The 21,395-nt window shown below is 42.9% G+C and overlaps 2 protein-coding genes across 5 annotated transcripts in view; one reads left to right on the top strand and one right to left on the bottom strand.

The window, feature by feature from the left end:
* Positions 1–176: 176 nt before the first annotated feature.
* Emc4 (ER membrane protein complex subunit 4) lies at positions 177–5,828 on the bottom strand. Of its 4 annotated transcripts, XM_057781596.1 has the most exons (5): positions 5,629–5,828; positions 5,199–5,313; positions 1,252–1,405; positions 842–1,002; positions 177–445 (listed from the first exon to the last, which is right to left on the bottom strand). In XM_057781596.1, exons 1-5 carry the CDS (start codon positions 5,712–5,714, stop codon positions 410–412), a joined length of 552 nt encoding a protein of 183 aa, XP_057637579.1. In that variant the 5' UTR covers positions 5,715–5,828; the 3' UTR covers positions 177–409. The 4 variants fall into 4 exon arrangements, with proteins under 4 accessions (XP_057637579.1, XP_057637580.1, XP_057637581.1 ...); XM_057781597.1 differs by lacking the exon at positions 5,629–5,828 and having other exon boundaries at positions 5,191–5,313; XM_057781598.1 differs by lacking the exons at positions 5,199–5,313; positions 5,629–5,828 and adding an exon at positions 2,589–2,735.
* Positions 5,829–14,295: 8,467 nt separating this feature from the next.
* The window catches only part of Katnbl1 (katanin regulatory subunit B1 like 1), a 42,771-nt gene continuing 35,671 nt past the window's right edge, over positions 14,296–21,395 (top strand). The window contains exon 1 of the mRNA XM_057781235.1: positions 14,296–14,421. The gene's annotated coding sequence lies outside the window, so the exon portion shown is untranslated. The remainder of the gene's footprint in view (positions 14,422–21,395) is intronic.

The following is a 21,395-nucleotide window of genomic DNA, read 5'->3' as shown; positions in this document are numbered from 1 at the left end:
ATAGAAATGAAATATTAACACAGATATAAGGGGAACTTGAGAAACTTTTAAAGCATTGTTCTCAACCGTTTAATTTATTGAAAGGAGATGCTGCTACTCAGCGGCTGCTATTCTTTTGTTTACATAGTCTGGTTTTGTCTGTTTTGCTCTGTGCTGAGAACATAAATAAAGTTTTCTACATTATTTTCAGTCACAAGTTGTGCTATAGTTTCTTTTCTGCTGTAACACGCTGCACATTGTCCTCGTAGAATCTGTCTCTCACCATGAAAGAACTGCAGACTTTTTGGTTCTTCTCAACATGCGTGATTATTCTAAGTGAGCACACTTAGGAGCTGTGAGCTTAAGCAGAGTGCAAACGAGGCCCATGCAAACGAGGCCTATACACATGGACACCGGGTGCTTACTGGGTTCACAAAAGTAATCCTCCACCACTGAACTCCATTCTCTAAAAAAAGAAACAGCAAAGAGGTGAACGATGCATAACTTACTCAGTTACTTAATCACACGCTCTGCCATACACGACACTAACTTCCAAACTCCTAATGCTTTTTTATTACTTAAGAAATGAACTCTTGGACCAGCTAGAGGGCTCAGAGGGTAAAGGCACTTGTTGCCAAGCCTGACAACCTGAATTCAATTCTCAAAACCAATATAATAGAAGGAGAAAACCAACTCCTGCAAGTTGTTCTCTTAACCCCACAGCACACACACAGAGGCATGCAATAAACATGTAAATGTAAAAATAAAGCATTAAAATAAATTAACTTTCAACACCAACTCTAATTCTCCCATCAAATGATCCATACATCCCATTTGCCTATTAAGGTAATATTAACCTTACCTCAGGGGGCTCAATAAAGGCTAGCCAATCTGATGCGTGTGTAGGCAACAGTCCCATGGACTGGCACTTGTAAACAGCCAATGCCAAACCCATCAGGTTTCCAATGAGATAGACCAATCCTTGAAGGAATTTCTGACTTGAACTCTCCAGCATCTTGAAAGCTGTTAAGATAATAGATATTGTCAAAAACCTTTTGTCTCCCAATATGAATGAAAGCAACTATGAATTTATACATACATACACAAGACTGTAAATAGTATCACTCCAAGTAAACAGAAAACTACACACCATCTTCTTTTCATGCCACCACTATCATTACCACCCTGTGTACCATCTAGCCAAAAGTATACCACAGAATTTGCCTTCAATCTTTAGCACCTATTGAAGGGTGTTACTTTATGAATACTTACTGGCTGAAATGGCCATCAGTGCTTGGATGGGTCGCCAGGCCATCATACACACCATCATAGTAGGGAAGATGGAGATGGTATTGCCTGCCATGTACATTATGAAGAGGTTCATAGGAATCTGTTTGAGGGGACCCAGGGCGATGTCCCAGCAGCGCTAAAACAAACACACGGTTTAAACCTCTGATCAGTACCTTCGTTCGTCTCACATTTGCCGTATGACTGATGCTTCAGTCAAATGAACAGAAGTTTCAGTTCTCTGCTTGTCTGAGCTGCTTTTCAGCTCCATCACCACTTCAGGTTACTACAAGTTCCTCTACTCTACGGCTACACTCTTCCCTACACAAGCTTCCCAGGGGTTCTTTTTGTTTGGTTTTTCAAAATGGTTGGTTTTTCTGTGTAGCCCTGGCTGTCTTGGAATTCAGAAATCTGCCTGCCTCTGCCTCCCAATTGCTGGGATTAAAGGCATGTGCCACCACTGCCCAGCAAGTTTTGAGAAATTTATAATCTTCATTCCTTGAGACCACATCTTGCTATGTCCAGGCTGAGCTCCAACTTGAGGGTTTTTTTGGTTTTTTTTTTTTTTTTTTTTTGTATCATCTTCTCAACTGATAGGATTGTAGATATGCACCACCACATCCAACTAGAAATTCATAATCTTAATGTATAGCACTCAGTAGGCAGAGGCAGGCATAGCTCTGACTTTGAGGCAAGCCTGATCTACAAAGCAAGTTCCAGACAGCCAGGACTGTTTCACAGAGAAACCCTATCTCGAAAAAACAACAACAAAAAAAAGAGTGTTTGAGAAATTTCAGAATCTAGTTCATGAAAGGAGACAACACACTAAAGTTTGAGAAGAAAACAAAAATGAGAGAAAAACATTAATGAATAAAATCATCAAAGGTAAACTTGGCTTTTTGCAAAGATTATAAATTCAATCCTGGTAAATGAGAAACTGGAAAGAAGACAACTTTTCATGTCTGGAAGGAAGAGGGGACAGCTCTATGGATCCTGCAGATGTTACACTGGCCACATTAGAGACTACTCTATCTATTTGAAATTTTAGGAGATGGATAAAAACATGGCTTATACAAATGGCATAAGAAAAAAGAAACAAACATAGTCCCGTGGCAGCTAGCAAAGCTGACCCTATAATTAAGCCCAGATGGCTTCTCTTGGCAAATTCTGATCATTAAAAGCTAGAGATAAAATCAAGTCTTAAACTCTTTTGGAAGGAAACAAAACTAAACTAAAAATTCTACAACTCAAAACCCACAAATACCCAAACTTTAAAATCCCATTATGAGAAGTGTATGTGTGTGTAAATAAATAAATCTTACTCATGAATGAATCTAAATGCAAAAATCCTGACAATGGCGCTGAAGAGATTGGCTCAATGTTTAGAAGTGTTTGTTGCTTCTGCAGGGGAACCGATTTGGATCCTAGCACCCGTATCTCTGACTCCAGAAGTGGATCTGACCTCTGAAAGCACCAAGCATACACAATACACACTATGTATGTGAAGGCAAAACGCTAATAAACATAAAATAAACCTAAAAAAAATAAACTTAATCTTGACAGTATTAGCAAAGTAAATCTATATAAATATAATAACTATTTTGTTCACATTTATAAAGCCTTATTTGTAAATAATTTCCTATAGACCATTCATAGAACACAGAATTGTTATAAAAGTATTTTATAATCTGCCTTTTAAAAATGTAATTTAATAATTTTCTATAATGTAATCATATTATACTTTGATGTGCGAAGATGAAAAATTATGAGATAATACTTTAAAAAATTAATAATGGCTCTGTCATTTTCATATTGTAAAAACAATATGTACATTCCTTGAAATAAAAATCATGTATTCAGCAATATTAAGGTTGTGAGGGAAATATAAGAAGGAAAGAAAATATCAAGCACCACTCTAAACACTTGGGACACAGTTCTATTGTAAAATTCCTGCTAATAATTCTTTTTTTTTTTGTTTTGTTTTGTTGTTTTTCGAGACAGGGTTTCTCTGTGGCTTTGGAGCCTGTCCTAGAACTAGCTCTGTAGACCAGGCTGGTCTCGAACTCACAGAGATCTGCCTGCCTCTGCCTCCCAAGTGCTGGGATTAAAGGCGTGCGCCACCACCGCCCGGCCTGCTAATAATTCTTTACAAGAGGGATAAGACAAATGATGAATAGCAAATGCCATGTGATATGTTTTTTGACATATATAAAAGACACAGGAAAACACAAAGGATACAGAGTGCCATAGAGAGGCTTAACTATGTAACAGTTCAGAGTACCTAAAGGAAAAGAGCAAGCAAGCTAGTTATAAAAGAATCCAGAGGAAATGCATTTTAAGAATAGAGAACAAAGACAAAAAGCAGGGAATGGGAACTTGTCTGGAATCCTTAAAAAGCAGCAAGGAAACCATTATGATCAGAGTAAACAAATGAAAAAATGGTAGGATATAAGGCTAAAGATGTTATGAGGAGCCGGGCGGTGGTGGCGCATGCCTTTAATCCCAGCACTCGGGAGGCAGAGGCAGGCGTATTTCTGTGAGTTCGAGACCAGCCTGGTCTACAGAGCTAGTTCCAGGACAGGCTCCAAAGCCACAGAGAAACCCTGTCTCGAAAAAAAAAAAAAAAAAAAAGATGTTATGAGGAGTTTGACTGGTACATGCAGAGTTATGTATAATACTAAAAAGATTTTGTTTTTTTTATGCGGGATGAACATGGAATTATAGACTGATTTTGAGAAGGGATGATCTGGCATGTTTTAAAGGGATCATTTTGATGGTTGTACGTGGGAGACTACAGGGGGACAAGGTAGAAGAAGCAGCAAGATCAGTTAGAACTCTATACAGAAAGGGATATTGGGAATCTGAGATGGGGGAGACTTGAATATAGGTTCTCTTTCAAAATGGTGGTGGTTTCATTGAGGGTATACACTGTTGTATATCACCGAATTGTACCCTTTTAGATTAGAGGTTCCCAAGCAAGGGCAATTTGCCTCCTGGAAAACGTCTGGCAATGCTGGAAACGTCTTTGGTTCACACAATTATGGAAAGGAATTGTAGAGATTAGGAGTACTAAACAGTACCCAGGACAAGTCCTCACAACAAAAGAAAATAGTGCCGAGGTTGAGAAACCACGCTTTATTATAAATGGAGGGAGGGGCTGGGCGGTAGAGGCCCACGCCTTTAATCCCAGCACTCGAGAAGCAAAGACAGGCAGATCTCTGTGAGTTTGAGACCAGCCTGATCTACACTGCGAGTTCCAGGATATGGCTCCAATGCTACTGGGAAACCCTGTCTCGAGGTAGACAGACAGACAGACAGACAGACAGACAGACAAAAACAGAGGGACGGAGAGGCAGTTGGTAATGATTACTCTACTGCAAAAATCTGGGTGCAGGGTGGTGGCTAGGGCTGGGATGATGTAACAGTGAAAGCAGTAAGAAATGATAGCAGGATCGGGATTTTGTTTTTAAAAGTACAAAGCAACACAAGGATGAAGCGATGGCTCAGAGGTTAAGAACACCAGCTGCTCTTCCAGAGGGTTCAATTCCCAGCACCCACATGGCAGCTCACGCCTGTCTGTAACTCCAGTTCTAGGTGATCTGACACCTTCACACCAATTCACATGAAATAAAGTTAAATTACTTTTTAGCAAAGTAACACAATATCCTAACACACTGAAAATATGATGTCAGGGAACTAGAGCAGAACATTATGACTTCAGGGAGAAGGTGTTGCCACCATGCCATTTTCAGCCACAGACGTATTTCTTTCAACTAACCACTTTTGGATCTTATATGTAAGATACTGTAATATGAATCTAAAGCAGTTTAGCTCCCAAACACTCAGGCAATGGCTATCTTTACCTCTCCTCCGGAGAGCAAGGTGAGAAAGGGCTGGCCCAAATGCTACAGTGACATCTAATACCTCTGTACCTTCTCCACCAGGATCCGGTCTGTCTCTTGCACGCTGGTATCAGGCACCTGCTTGTCCAAATAACCGACAGGATAGAGTGAGTCTCCCTGTCCACTGCCCCGGTCACTGCGGCCCCTAAAGAACCAAACCAAATCAAGAGACTAAGACTGCCATTTTCCAAGCCCGCATTTCCAGATCTATCAATCACAAAAACAAAGATCCTCAGGAATCGCTACCCAAATTAGACCCTTTCGTGCGTTCCAGACTACAGGAAAGACTAAAATAAAGATCCTTATGGTAAAATAACTTCTACAGCACAAAACCGTCTCAGGAGAAGTTTGTGCGCCATCCACCCGTGTGGGAAACTTGTGGCCCAGGTCCGTCCGCAGGATTTCGGGCTCTTCTAGAGAAAGGCTGGGACACCGAGCTTCGTTCGCTCAAGAGCCTCACCTGCTGCCTCCTCCAGGTCCGCTCAGCTCAATGGCCCACTTGAACCGCCGGCCTCGGTTGGCCACCAGGCCCCCCTGGGTCGTCATGACAGCAGTCGCAGGCTAAAGCTGCGCGCACCCTCCCGGCGCTGAACTCCCCTCGAAGGAAACAGAGATGGTGACCGCCCGCACTCCGACTGGCTCGCTTACGCCACAGCGCACTTCCGGTGCATAACATGTACGTCACGCGCTCTCCGGAAATTCGCGCTCGAGTGTCCGGAAAGACGATCTCACCCGGGTGTTTAAAACAGCCGGAAAACAAGGCGGTCCAGAAGGCCGGCTCTTGAGACCTCCTGCGAATAGACCTCTCGCTCGTGCTCCGCTTTCTGAGGTGCGCGTCGCCGAGCCGGAGTGAAGTCCGGAATGACCGGAATTGAAGCTAAGACGAGCACACAGCTGAAATCCTGTTTTAAAGCTAAGGTTACCCGGATTGGGTGACCTTGAGCGAGTTATTCAGCCTCTGGCTACTACGTATCCACGCGTTGCAAGAGCTACACATTTGGGTTTTTATTTGTTTGTTTGTTTTTCCACTTAATTCGAAAACTAACCCAATGAGGTTGACACTGGGAGCGTAAAGACACGTGGGCTCAGGATCTAACTGGTCTCCTTTTAAGACTTACTGTGTCACCTCGACTCCGCTAAATCCATTGTTCCACCTGCGTCGTGCAAAAATGGAATGATCGCCTAATTTGAAGTTCTATTGTGGGATTAAATAGGATCTGTAACCTACGCCTAATTTTTTTATTAAGTATTCATTAGCATTCCTGGAAAAGGGAGTTATATTCGATAGCTTGTCTGTATTGTAATTTGGCCTATTATTGGAAAATGGTTTCTGCTCTCTCCTTTTAAAATTTAATTTTAGCCGGGCGGTGGTGGTGCACGCCTTTAATCCCAGCACTTGGGAGGCAGAGGTAGGCGGATCTCTGTGAGTTCGAGACCAGCCTGGTCTACAAGAGCTAGTTCCAGGACAGGCTCTAAAGCCACAGAGAAACCCTATCTCGAAAAACCAAAAAAAAAAAAAAAAAAAAAAATTTTTTAGTGTGAAGACCATCTAGTACATCTATTCCCTTAAGCTATCGTACTAAGAATGGAACTGTTAGATCGGAGAGTATGTACATTTTAGAAGAATTGTTTAGAAGAACTTAAATGCCCACTTTTAAGTTTAAAAAAAAACCAGTAGTTTATTTATTTTACTTAGTTTTATTTATATTATTTCCAACTAATTTGTTATGGCTGCTGTTTCGAGGAAGGGAGTGTACTGGCAGTGTGGCTGAGGATAAGGCTGAAAAGGCCTCCTTGGCCACCTAAGAGTGTGGTGATATACACACATTGAAGATTCCCACCTCTGCTCTATTTTCCAGTTTTGTAGCTCTGTGTGCTGTGGGAGCATTGTCTGTACTGCAGTATGGGCAGATACAGCAACACAAGTTGGAATGGAGTGGAACCTGCCCCCTGTAGGCAGAGATCAGTAATCATGGCAGTTGGTCTCCTAATCCCTGAATTGTTTCAAAATCAACTCGCAGGTGATGCCGAGTAAAGAAACATGTATTCCTAAAGTATGACACACCGGAAACAGACAGTAAAGTACCTTGGAGCCCTTCAGAAAAATGATGAGTGCCTGGGCACTGCTTCCCAAGATTCTGAACATCTCTATGGGTGGGCCCCGGGCATTAGCATTTCTTGTGGTTCTTTTGATAGTACTGTACAGAAAGACTTAAAACATCACTGAACTAAAGCTTTGTATTGCCCTAAAATACTAGTTTTACTTTTTACAATTGAATTCAAGCCTCTTTGAGAGGCTTTTTTTTTTTTTTTTTTTTTTTTTTTTTTTGAGAGCCTCTTTGTGTACCTCTGACTGGACCAGAAGTGAATAGTGTGTGGCACTTGCACGTTTGTTTGTATCTTGCAGGGCTGGGGATCAAGCCCAGGGCCTGATACACACTAGGTGGCTCTTGTATTCTGGAGCTGAAACCCTCAAGCCTCTCTTGTGTTTATTTCTACATTTCGTCCTTGATTCCTCCTAGGTGTCAGAAAATTTGTGTCTTGCCATTTGTCTCCAACTAGTTGCATTTGGGTTAAAACCTGAACGGGGAAACTTTATTCAGACAGATTTGCAAAGAAGGATATCTCTAGAGAGAGATCTTTTATAGATATGTCATGAGTTTTCTTTTGTAGTATCTGACAGTATCTCTATAATCCTTCTATTTGACTACCCCTTTCTTGTCCAACCAGTTAGCCCAGCATGCTCTAATAGCCCCTACACCTCTTTGCTGTGTCAATAAATGGGTTGCCTTTGCAAATCCTTGCTATTTTGACTCTGTTATCATTATTGACTCTCAAAGACCTCCTTTCGTGATGCTTTGTGTGTGTGTTAGTAATGGGGTCTTAAAGGGAAACTTTCACCCTCCGTTTTGTCTGTCTGGGTTTTCAAATCATGTTGGAGGGCTGGGAGACCATACCTTACTAATTACTCTTGGATGGCCTCTTAATATCTACAGGGATTCTAATTTTTAGATGTTTCCTTTTCTAGTTCATGATTGCAGTGACATGAGATGCTCCTGCCAGGGTCAAACAAACTGGTAGAGTAGTGTTCTGAAATGATGTTGATTTAGTCATACCATTCTTCTTGGCCATTACCTTTTCTTCATTTCAAGAGCAGTGTTGTGCAATTCACATTTTAACAAGTTCCCATTATAGTCTGCTTTCCTGCAGCACTTGCTGAGGAAGTTGGGAGGGTTGCCATTCCCACAGAACCCATTAAAGGATGAGAATGACAACCGTAGCATGAGTCATAATGATATAACACGATGGCCTAACAGGTCTCTCCCAGTTTCGTTACTCTGGCTGCATCCATTCATCCCAGTGAGTGATTTAAGCCTCTTGAACGTGGACTAAAGTGTCTCTAAATCAGAATGACCAATCCAAGTCATTTGTGTCCATTTTTAAAACAGCAATCAGTTGAAATATAAAACGCTGTTTACAACCCTAGATTTCTGAAAGACTGTGATGGACTAATTAGTGTCTAGGTCTCTCACAGATGTCTTATGTTGAAATCCTAATCCCTAGTGTGTTATTTTTTGAGATAGGGCTTTGAGAAGCATTTAGGATTGGATGAAGTCATAAGGGCAGAGTCCTCCTGGTTGCAATAGTAACCCTGGAAGAAGAGAGAAAATACTGAAAACAGCCTTCTCCCCCTCCCTGCCTAGTGAGAATTCAGCAAGAAAGCAGCCATCTGCAAACCAGAAAGAGAGCCCTAACCTCTGGACTGAACTAGCCCACACATTGATTTTGAGCTTCCCAGCTTGCAGAACCGTAAGAACTTAAGTTTCTGACGTCTAAGTCACTCATACTTAACTAGATCAGCCCAAGGAACTAATCAGAGGGGGGAGCAGAACTCAGTAACTTTTAATGCTTCAAAAGATAATCATTCCTTAAAACACATGTATGGGGAGCTGAATAAAATCACCTGACAGCCTGAGCCTGATCTCTGGGATTCACATGATGGAAAAAGAAAACTGACCTACAGACACAAATAAATGAAAATAAAAACACATTTATGGATGGAGTATTTGATTTACTCATTACATTAATAGAAACGTACTAAACTCTATTAACTTACTCTTTTTTATTTAATCTGTCTTGGATGTCTTCCATGTCTGTCATTCAGATCTAGATCTAGGTGATTGTTTGCCGAGGATGCAAAGTCTATGTGGCATGGGTGCATTTGAACTTTGTCAGTCTCCAACTAATGGATATTGAGATTGTTCCCATCTTTCACTATTACACACACGCACACACACACGCACACACACATTGTTGTGAACATTCTTGGGTACCATTCTGTAAGAGAATCACACACTTAGGATTTGAGCTGTTGATCGGTTCAAATGTCTCCTCTAAAATGCACTGCTTCCTGGCTCTAAGAGAGTTGTAGATGCATCAGAGACACGTTGTCCTCTCGATAGAACGCCCAAGCCCTTTAACACGTCCCTTGTCTATCCACCAGAAACAAACAAAGCTGTTATTACTAGCACAAAGCAGGGCGTTGGCATTACAATGAGACAATCAGGACTCGGCTAAACCAGGAGCTGCCTTATCTGGCGCTGCTGCTACTTCCTTCCACAGCCTGCACAGGAAGATGGGGATTGACTTTGCCAAAGTTAACTGGCTTGAACGTCCCAGAGGTGCTTGAAGCAGAGCAGTGGCTGCTGCTTATGGAACAGATGATCTGTCGCTGTGAGCCCTGTCCTCTCAGTGTCAGTTCAAGTGGATGAACACAACATATAAGGCCATCAATGCTTCAGTTCCCTAAACCTCCAATCCAAATCTTCATACCTCACCGGGGCGGTGGTGGCGCACGCCTTTAATCCCAGCACTTGGGAGGCAGAGGCAGGCGGATCTCTGTGAGTTCGAGACCAGCCTGGTCTACAAGAGCTAGTTCCAGGACAGGCTCCAAAACCACAGAGAAACCCTGTCTCGAAAAATCAAAAAAAAAAAAAAAAATCTTCATACCTACAGTTGCTGCCAGCCCTCCTTGCCCTTCCCAGTCATTCAGCACCTGGTGATGGGTCAGTCCTCAGAAGAATGAAGTAACCGTCACTGCCCTGCTTAGCAACTTCTGCTGAATCCTCACGCACCTCCAAGCACCGTCTTTTGATAAACCCAGGTGCTTACAACACTCTGGGTTGCTGTGTAGGTTTCGGTCTTCACACCCACCAGTCTCCAAAGCGGTCTTCACTCTGCTCACACAGGGTGGACAGGGATCCTTGCACTTACTGCCCACTTTCTGTTCTCTCTCTGGAACAGCAGAGCTGTGAGAATCCTGACCAGCATGTCAGGCCCAGTTCAAACCCTCTTTCACCACCCCACCCCTAATTCCACTAAGAGATGGTGTACACAGATCTTTACGTAGACTTCATTACATACGGGTGTCTGTGGATATGAGCTTCTCGACACATTGCCACTGAGTGGTTCTACACTCTTCTGCAATTCCCTGCAAATGAGGCATGAAGACCAACTCAGCTGCCTGTTTGCTCACAAGGAAATGATGTGGAGTAGAATCCCTTGCAGACTGCCCGCTGGAAAGGTCTGGAATTGGCCACCTTTTGTGCATAAATATTCATGTTGGGATATAAAAAGAATACATGGGTTATTCTTACTTGTGCTCATGTGATTGCAGGTACAAGTCTGTGTGTGTGCATGTGTGTACATGTAGAGTCCAGAAGACAACCTCGTGTGTCATTCCTAAAGGCACCATCATCTACATTTCATTTGTCTCTTTGTTTTGAGATAGGTTCTTACTACACAGCCTTGGCTGCTCTGGAACTCAATACATAGGCTATGCTAGCTTTAAACTTCCAGATATCTGCCTACTCCTGCCTCCTAAGTCCTGGGATGGAAGTAGTGTGCCACCACACCTGGTCATTTTGCAGGGGATGAGGGAAGGGTGGTGAGTTGGCAATGAAGTTTGCAGGGTATGTATTTCTGTGGGTTTGTGTTTGGAGCTGGTTTTCTGAATAGTAACCAAGAGGAAGAGAAAAATGTGTAGCTCAGGCTAGCCTCAAACTTCTGATCCTTCTCTTCCTGCTCCTGGTGGTGTGGGACAATTCTGTATTCTGTCAATTATGTTTTAAATAAACGCTGATTGGCCAGTAGCCAGGCAGGAAGTATAGGCGGGACAACCAGACAGGAAGTAGAGGCAGGACAATGAGAACAGGAGAATTCCAGGAAGCAGGAAGCTCCCTCCCCAGACACAGCAGAAGAAAGATATGACTTGGCCTCCTGAAAAAGGTACCAAACCATGTGGCTAACATAGATAAGAATAATTGGTTAATATAAGTTATGAGTTAATAAGATGCCTGAGCTAATGGGCCAATCAGTTTATAAAATGTAGACCTCTGTGTGATTTCTTTGGGGCTAAATGGCTATGGGACCTGCTGGGAGATCAGAAACCAGGCAGGTCAGAAGCCTCAGATAACACAACTGTGGGAACCAGGCAGAACAAGGACTGTGCAGGACAGAAAACAGTCAACCCTCCTGGCACTGCCTTTTTTAAAAAAATATGGTGCATGAGTGCGTGCGTGTGTGTGTGTGTGTGTGTGTGTGTGTGTGTATGTGTAGTTAGTTGGTTCTCTCCATCTACCTTTATGTGGGTTCCATTAGTGCTGGACCTCAAACCCAGGTCAGCAAGTGCCCTTACCCACTGAGCCATCTTGCATCTTGCTGCCCCCTCCTTTTGGTTTTTCTGAGACAGGGTTTCTCTGTGTAGCCCTGGTTGCCAAGAAACTCACTGCGTAAACCAGGCTACAGATCTCGGAAATCTGCCTGCCTCTTTCCTGGGTCCCCAGACCCCTGAGTGCAGGGAATTTAAAGGCAAGTACCCCTGCACACCACGATCTCCCTCCTCTTTTTTTTTTTTTTTTGAGTAGTCTACCAAGCCCAGGTGTCCATCTACCTGTCTCTACCTCCTCATTACTAGGGTTATAATCATGAGCCATCACTTCTAGCTTTTAAAATATGGATTCTGAGGACTGCGCTCAGGTCCCTGTGCTTACAAGACAAACTCTATACACCAACTGAGATATTTCCCTGGGCCCATGCTATGCTTCTTTCATTAAAAGAATCAAACTATATTGGGTATCAAGAAAAAAAATCAACTTTATGGATAGGAAAAGTATTGGTGCTTTCAGGATCAGCATAGTACGGTTCATATGTATTTCAAAGGTTCCAGTACCATGCAGTTTTCTTTAATCTTTGTGCTAAAATATGAGAGCTGGGAAACCTGGGCAGCTCATCGCTGGTGTAAACCTTAGAGTCTGGGTCTAGAAAAAGAACCCATTTGAGACTCTGTATTTTAACAGGTTCCGTAAAAGAGAACACTGATGTTCTTTTCTGGGTTTTAGGCGCCGGGACTCCTTATATTTGACGAGATTTTTCTATTAATGAAGCAGTCTTGGGTCTCTGCTATTTGCTGCCACACCAACCTAGCCGCTCTTGAGGTTAGGAACAGGTCTTAACTCTTTATTCTCCTCTGCGGAGGGACCGGCCATGATCTTTATTGCATAGTGGGCCATCGAGAAATTCGTGCTTGTGATGATGAAGAAACATCTTGAGGGAAAGTGACTTCAGGTGTGTTAAGTTTTTATTTTAAACCACCACCACCCACCTCGTAGCAGCCATGCTCAGGAAGCAGCCTGCCTTGCCCCAGTTCCTTTCACTCGCCCAGCCAGCTGGAGCTGACAGGTGTGGCCACACATGGAGGCATGTGCCTGCTTGTGCTTGGCATCATCTGAGAAACTCTCAAAGACGTAGCTCACACAGAGCATTCGAAAAATATTTTCCCATTGCCATAACTGGTTGCTTCAAATTTTCATCATTACATTTTTTTTTTTTTTGGATTAAGTAGGGGCCCTGATACTGCAGAAGGAAACACATTACGTTCATATTCACCTAATGGTCCTTCAACCCCAATTAGTGCTCTGAAAGCCCACAGCATTTAGAATATACCTTTCATGGCTTCACTCTGTGTGGTGTATTGGAACTATCACTCTCTTACTTTCCAAGTCGTCAACAGCCACTTCCTGTTGTCCCCAGCACCTGGAGATGTGTCACCTAGGCACAGAGGACGTCTTTAAACATGTTGGACCTAATTTAAGCAATCCTTTCCTTAATCCCTAAGAGTTCTTAAAGGAGCATCTAAAAAAGAGAGCCACGGGATGTAGTCTGACTGAGGGAGACTTCCATCAAATGCCCCACTTGCTTTCTTCTGCCCAGGGGAAGACAGCCACAGAAGACAAACTTACTGTCTCAGTTTTGGTAACCCTGACCAGAGACTTACCCTGACTAGTCTCTGATTGAGAGAATTGTCTTCAGGAATTAAAAACACGTCAGGGATAGAACCAATCGTAATCTCAAAGTCAAGTGTTCCCATCCCAATGAAACCAAACCCGCTTCCTGAGGAGAGGGCCTTATCAGACATATTTCTTAAGTTTCTTGCAGTATTCTGTGAGTTTGGGAGGCTGGGAGTTGCAAGTTATTTTTAAATAATAAAGTTTATAAGAACAGTTAAAGATATTCTCGAAGTCTGGCACATAACAGGAAACAAAACAAGATAGTCAGGAATTATATAGAGCTTACCAAGAGCCAGGTACTCTCCAAATAATTTTGTATGTATTAACCCAGTTGAGGTTAAGAGGCAGATACACTGTTATTCTCATTTTACAGACGAGGAAACCAAACACACACACACACACACCCTTTACGTGATTTGTCCAAGGCACAGTGCACAGTTCCGGAGTTTACGCTTTTAATCACTATATCCTGGTCGTTTGAATAAGAATGAACGCTCATCTTCCCTTGAACGGTATTTTAACAGCAGATTGTCTGCCCCGGGTGTGGTCCCTTACTAGATTATCCCTATCCCTCGGGGTCTTTCTTTCCCAGCTGCTTGCGTCCTGTAGAGCAGCAATTCTTTCGCACCGCCACAGCAAAGCGTCCGTGAGCAGCTGCGGCCACTAGGGGGCGGCACTGCCACGCGCCCTGCTCCCCCTCCCGCCGGCATCCGAGGGGGCGGAGCCTGCGCTGGGAGGGGCCCGCGGGCCGCCCACGGGGTAGCTATCCCGGCGGGCCGCGCGCGGCGGCGTTTGAATGGCTGTGAGTGGGGCACGGCAGGGGCTCCGAGGGACGCTCCGAGCTGCCGGGCGCGGTTCGTCAGCACGGTGGCTGGGCTGAGGCGCTGCGGTACCATGAGGCGCCGGTAAGTGACGGCCGGACCGGGTTGGGACGCCCGCTGCCGCTCGCTCGTGCACAGGCTGCTCGAGCGAATGGCCGGGCCCACCTGCAGGCCCCGCGGCGGCGGCCTTTCCCGGGCAGGGCGGCGGGGGCGGGGCGGGGCGCAGGCGGGTGGGGCCGTCGGTCTCCCGCGGAACCCCCGGGGGCCCCGGCAGGGAGGTTGGGGCTGCAGGCCTCAGGGTTCCTGGCGGGAGAGGCGTGGACCCAACCTGCTGTCATCGCTTCTTTATCCTCGGGTGGAGTCAACATCTACGGCCCACGGGGAAGGACGGGACGCGCGAGGGGTTTGCTGCGCGAGGAGGGGACAGGTTTTCGCGAGAGCTGCCTAGGCCCGGCTGAGGCATTTCCTCATTTTTCTCAGGAATTTTTGATTCCCAGGCAGATCGGCTTTTGTTTCTCAGGGCAGAAATTTGACAGAGCTGCCCAGAAATTGTTGACCGCCGCTTTTAAAACCTCGGTGTACTTTCTGTAAAGTTACTCTGTAATTGTACCTAGGGGCTTAACTGGGCTTACGTGTGGAGATAACAAAGAGTTGACTTGTTGTCTAGTGGCTTGTAAAGTTCCTTGGAAATATATCTCTGTATCAGTTTCTTTGCAGATTTGGAGAAAAAAGTAATTGGAAGAGAAATTGTTTCTGAAATTGTCGCCAGATTTGTACTTTAAAGCGCTCTGGGACACTAGTCCCCTAATACCTGCGACTTGTGTAAAAAAAAATCAGGTTTTTTTCTTCTTTCTTTTAAATCAGCTTCTTCGAGTGAGTTTATGCACGGAGGCTTTTATCTGGCCAGAAGCTGACCTTGTAATAAACTTTAACGAGTGATATTTATTTAGTTTTCTGAGTTAAGAGCGTTGCTTTGGAATAGGTGTAGTGTTATTATCATCTTTCTGACAAGGAAACAGTCTCAGGGAAGTCAAGCTTACACAGCTGATACAGTTGGAACCCTTTGCTTCGCTCTTGCTAATGTACAAAGTGTAATCTATTTAGTTCAACTTCGGAGATATTTATGTGGTATACCTTTGTGTACTCATAAATCAATCCACACACCAATGAGTTCTCTGCTCATGTTGACCACACTTAAGTTTGGGGCACGAGCCCCTTCCGCTAAATTGTTTCTAAGATAAATAGAATTCATAGTAGAGGTTCATATTTTTAGGGATCGTGGAGAACAGCTGGAAACATATGTCCCTTTAAAACTATGGTGCACTGTTTTGTGTTTGAAATGGATGTACATAATGACTCCATGAAAAGAAATACAGCCCCAAAGCAAACTCCTTCATGAGTGGTTAGCAGTTTATGCTTATTTATACCAAAACTTTTCGTTCATCGGTTACCAAGGTTTTGATTGCCTCACTGTCCAGCACAGTTGTGAATCTAGTCAGCTATATGCTAGAAATGTGACAGGCAACAAATCCCAAGTTACTTTGGTGTGAACTTAGTAACAAAAACGGTATGTGATACTCTCTTTCACTGGTGCAGTGGCTATCTGAATGATAATCGGAACTGAGTAAAGCTGCCGTGGAGCTAACAGCTGATAAGACATTTACTGGAAGTGGAGGATTGAGGAAATTGTCCAAAATCTAAGAATCCAGGAAAAAAAAATTACTTTTATTGGAAACAGTAGGCCTGGTCTTTTGAAAGTTCTTGTCGGTTAATATTATATGAAGCAAGACTGGGGAATGTTATAAATGAGATGAGTCAAAGAGTTCTGATATGCACACGTACACATTCACAGAGCTCTCGAGCACACAAGGATTTGGGAGTTTGTAAACGTTTGTGTTGGTGAGTTTCAACTGCATTTGTTGCATTTTTCCCCTCCATAGGACATTTGGAGATGTGAAACTCTTTGTTTTGTTTTGTTTTTCGAGACAGTTTCTTTGTGTAGCCCTGACTGTCCTGGAACTCACCAGGCTAGCCTTGAAGTACCACCGCCCGCTGGGCAGGGATGTGAAACTCTTGAGGAGGAGGTGAAACTGTCAATCTACTGAGCACAGGCTGGAGTACATATAAACATCCTAGCGTCAGACAGACCCCCCCCCCCATAAGAAACAATTACTCCAAATGTCAGTGTAGGATGCAAACCTGAGTTTGATCCTGGAACCCACATTTAATAAGCAAAACGAGCCCCCAAAAGGAGGTGAGGTGTCACCTCTATAATCCCAGTAAAGCACTCCTACCCTAAGACAGGAGGCAGTGGAGAAATGGGAGATGGAATCCCCCAGAAGCCCGAGGGCCACCAAACCTATGTTAGTATTACAGCATGGCAAAAACAAGAGGGACCCTTCTCCTGCAAGGAAGAAGGAAAAAAGCAACTCCCTAAAGTTATCCTTTGGCCTCTGTTCATACTTTTGCATGTGTGCACACACAAATATTTAATAAACCTTTAAATCAATTTTTTAAAGTTTAAATAGATCACTTATAAACACTTGCCCTGAATAGAACAACTGTTAATTGTTTGTTTTGGTCAGGTTTTCTGTGTGTAACCCTGGCTGTTGTTCTAGAACTAGCTCTGTATACCAGACTGGCCTCGAACTCACAAAGATCCGCCTGCCTCTACCTTCCCCAGTGAGTGCTGGGATGCTGGGATTAAAGGATGTGTGGCTTTTTTTGAAGCTCTTTTTGTTTTGTTTTGCTTTTCAAGACAGGGTTTCTCTGTGTAAGGCCCTGGCTGTCTTAGAACTTGCTTTGTAGTCTAGGCTGTCCTCGAATTTAGAGATCTCCCTGCTTCTGCTTCTTGAGTGCTAGAATTAAGGGTGTGCACCACTGCCTCCTAGGTTCTCTTGAAGCTTTTTAAGTGCTGATAGCTACTTTTTATAAAACTGTGTTTATGGACCAGAGAGACAGCAGTTAAGAACACTCTGCTCTTGCAAAGGACCCAGGTTCAGTTTACAGCACAAACATCAGGTGCCTTATGTTCTGTAACTCCAGTTCCAGGGATCCAAAGTCTTCTTCTGGTCTCTGAGGGTATCTGCACATACATGTATGTGGTACACATAGATAGATTCAGGACCTCACACACACATTTAAATAAAATAAATATGTTTTTAAAACCTGAGATTATATATTTTTCTTCATTTGAGTTTTATTGTTTTTAACTCAGCACATCTTTCTATTCTTTAAACAAATATTCCTTAGGGGACTGAAAAGATGGCTGATCAATGAAAAGCACTTGCTTTTGCAGAGGACCTGAGTTCAGTTCCTAGTATCAACACTCAGTGGATATCAGACACACATGTGCATATACATGCTTGCAAGCAAAACAATCATAAACATAAAGTAAACCTGAAAGAAATTAAAAGTTAAAAAATACTCTCATATTCACAGTATTTGTATGTGTGCCTGCATGTACACATGTTGCTTTAAATTAGGAATTTTGTATTACATTCAGACAAAAATGTGTGGTGGGTGTGTGTGTGTGTGTGTGTTGAATCAGTGTTCCAGTGTTTCTTCCTTTGAAATGTTTTTTCTGAATGCAGCGTGATTAATTTTAGGAGTTTGGGCAAAGATTAAGGTGGCAGAGAGTATGGGTCTCCATTAAATCTTGTGTTGTCTATGTGAATTACAGTTTGTATTCCTGAATGAAAATTATAAGCATAGAGCTTATTCCAGTGTTTCTATTGTTATTAGCTTCTCAAACATAAAGCCCTGGAGATACCAATTCTGATTTTTAATTTTTATTATTATTTTTTACAAGGTCTCACTAAACTCACTATGTAGAGCAGGCTAGTCTTAAACTCAGAAAGCCATTTGCCTTTGCCTCCTCAGAGCTGGGGTTAAAGTCAGAAAGTTTTATCTATGTAGTGCCCAGCCAAATAATTCTTGTTTTGCCATGCTGAGTATCCAGCTTAGGACCCTGTGCATAGTAGACAAACATTCCACCACATTTCCAGGTATTTTGCGTATGCACGCATGCACACGTGCGCACGCACACACACACACACACACACACACACACGTTGGCCCATACTCTCTGTCATCTTAATCTTTGTCCAAACTCCTAAGATTAATCGTGTTCTTTTTTTTTTTTTTTTTGGTTTTTTGAGACAGGGTTTCTCTGTGGCTTTGGAGCCTGTCCTGGAACTAGCTCTTGTAGACCAGGCTGGTCTCGAACTCACAGAGATCCGCCTGCCTCTGCCTCCCGAGTGCTGGGATTAAAGGCGTGCGCCACCATCGCCCGGTTCTTTTTTTTTTTTTTTTTTTATATATATATACTAAGTTTACATTTCAGATAGCAAGCTTTCTGCTTTATGCTGTTTTCAAAAAGATTTTTTTTTTTTTTGTTACTAGATTAGACTTAAATCTGTTGGTCATGAAGCAGAGAGTTTAAGAGGCTAATGTTGAGTTTTTGTTTTTTAAAGCTTAACTCTTGGATTTTTGAGACAGGGTTTCTCTGTAATGGCCTTGGCTATCCTGGAACTTTGTAGATCAGGCTGGCCTCGAACTCACAGAGATTTGCCTGTCTTTGCCTTCCGATGCTGGGATTCAAGGTATACACCACCACTGCCCAGCAAGTTTTTGTTTTTTAATGTACCAGTTACACAGTTTTATAAACTGATTATAACTTCTCCCCCCACTTCTCCCCAGGGGAGTGGGAAATTACCTTTAAAAATATATGGTCCATACAGAATGTCATAAAATATACCAATCAGTATTAGTGTTTCTTATCAGTCATGTTACTTGATTGCTGTTGTGTAAATGACCTCTTCAAACTAATTTGTCATTTTAACTGTTAGTTCTTTGGTAGCTGTGACAAATACCTGAGAAACAATTTAAGAAGAGAAGGGTTTTATTTTGGTTCTAGATTTCAGAGGTTTCTACTCAAGGTTGGCTGTGTTCATAGCTTGGGCCTGAGGCAGGGCAAAATAATGTGGCAATGAGTGGGGGAGGACAGAAAACATAAAGTGACAAAGTCAAGAAGGGGTTGGGGACAAGATGTAGTGTAAGATGGTAGGTGCCCTGGTGAATGACCTACTTCAGTTCAGCCCACCACCTAAAGTTTTCAACACCTTCCAAATTAGCACAACCAGCTGGGCTCAAGGCTTCAATACTTTGTAGGTAACATTGACAGTGTAAGATTTGTGGCCTAATGGGAGGCATTTAGGTCATATGCTCTATGCCGATGAATAGGTTAATGCCCTTGTGTCAGTAATTCTGACTGTTCCAACTGTGCTCTACCCTCTTTGACTTATCCTTTTCCACTTTCTCATTCATACCACCCACACCCCACCACCACCCCTCACCCTGCCCTGGTGATGCCTTCCACTATGTTATTGTAGAAGAACACCCTCACTAGATGTGGCCTTTGAATCTTGAGTTTCCCAGTCTCTATATAAAAACATTAAAAGACTACTTGCTTGCTTTCTTGTTTCTATTTGTTTTATTAACAAGGCTTTATTTTTGTGGTATAGACTGGCTTGTAACCATGACAATCTTTGTGCTTCAGCATCCCAGATGTATATATGGAGGGCAGAGGTCAGCCTCGGAAGTTCCTAAGAACCGTACACCCTTGTTTTTAGAGATAGGTTCTTTCACTGAGACCTGGAGCTTTCCAGTTGGAAAGCCACATCTCCAGCATATTCCAGTTGGTGTTGGATATCAAGCTCAGTTCTCAGACTTGCATGGCACACACTTTACCACCATCATGTGGAGCCATCACCACATCCTCGAAAGCAGATTTTAAAGGCATACCTTAAGCTAGGAGCATGTTCTGGTGATTGGATAGGATCTAATTTGGATTTTCCTTAGCAGGTTCAAATGCTGCATTTTGTTTCTTATTCTAAGTATATTCTTTGGAAATGTTTTTGTTAAATCTATTATCCTTGCTCTTGACTCATTTTGAGTGTAGAGATGAAGACTGTTCTGAAAGGTCTTGTTTGACTCTCTTCCCCATGACTCCTCCTGTCTTTATGTGTTATTTGTTACCTGAAATTCTTTTGCCTTGAGCTAGTTTCCCAGATACCCATGACCTGCATATGATTCTTCTCTCATTACTCTTGAGACTCTGTTTGCAACTTCATTATTGGCGTTCTTAGTTGACGTCATAGCTCTAAACCAGGCTCTCCTATTAGCAATTTAGTGTTTCTGGAATTCAAGTCATTTAATCTCATCTGTAAACTGAAGTTGTCTCCAGGGTCTTTCCAATCTAGAGAAACTGTGAATTTGTAAAATCTCTGAATTTTTCAAGGGGAGACTTTTGGAGAGGAGGGAAAGAAATAATTTTTCACATCTTAGTGTGAATTGATTAGAAGGATTTCTTCAGGGGTTATCTGTATATGCCACCGCCTACCCCCATAGGATTGGGGCCTTCTCTAGGCTAACAGTGGTCGTTAACTCAGTACATGGGTTTCCCTAGGGCCTGCAGTGGTCATTAATTCAGCATGAGCATTTGATATTTGCTGTTAAGTGAATGAAGAAATGAAGGAATGGGTGATTGTTGAGGAACGCAAGTTTGCATGAGTGTTCACATCTTCCAAGTACCTGGAAAGAATTCAGAGTACAGACCAACAGGATACAGCCCTACAGTGACGAAGTGTTGTGCAGTGGTAGTGAAGCAGCCACAATCTGGCTGCCTTTCTGAACTCTGGAATACTTTACTGTCTGTGCCTCTTAATCCCAAAATACAATTTTGTTCATCAGTAGAAAAACATGTACCCTGCCTATTCCCTATACCACTTACTATCATCATCAACAGCATATACTATTGTAGTAAGAATAAATCTTACGTATTGACCAAATTTGGCATTTTGTCCATGGAGGATTCATGGCATAGTAGCTGAAAACTAATATCCCTGACCTTTTGTTTTAGACACCCTGGTTCTCAAATAATAAATGGTATTGAAGAATAGTTCTCCTTCAACCCCAGCACTCAGGCAGAGGTAAATGGATCTCTGTGAGTTTGAGGCCAGCCTGGTTTATGTCGCAAGTTCTGGAAAAGACAAGGC

Source organism: Chionomys nivalis, chromosome 9 (assembly GCF_950005125.1).
Source record: "Chionomys nivalis chromosome 9, mChiNiv1.1, whole genome shotgun sequence".
Taxonomy (NCBI): Eukaryota; Metazoa; Chordata; class Mammalia; order Rodentia; family Cricetidae; genus Chionomys; species Chionomys nivalis.
Note: the sequence above shows the minus strand (reverse complement) of the source record. Positions and strands in the feature narration are given on the sequence as shown.

Bases quoted from the DNA above. Each gene is read 5' to 3' on its own strand.
- Emc4 (XM_057781596.1), bottom strand. From the start codon at position 5,714: ATGACGACCCAGGGGGGCCTGGTGGCCAACCGAGGCCGGCGGTTCAAG. The intron at 1,406-5,198 runs GTACAGAGGTAT...TGTTTGTTTTAG, and splicing joins ACCGGATCCTGGTGGAGAAG to CGCTGCTGGGACATCGCCCT. The intron at 1,003-1,251 runs GTAAGTATTCAT...TTATCTTAACAG, and splicing joins ACTGATGGCCATTTCAGCCA to CTTTCAAGATGCTGGAGAGT.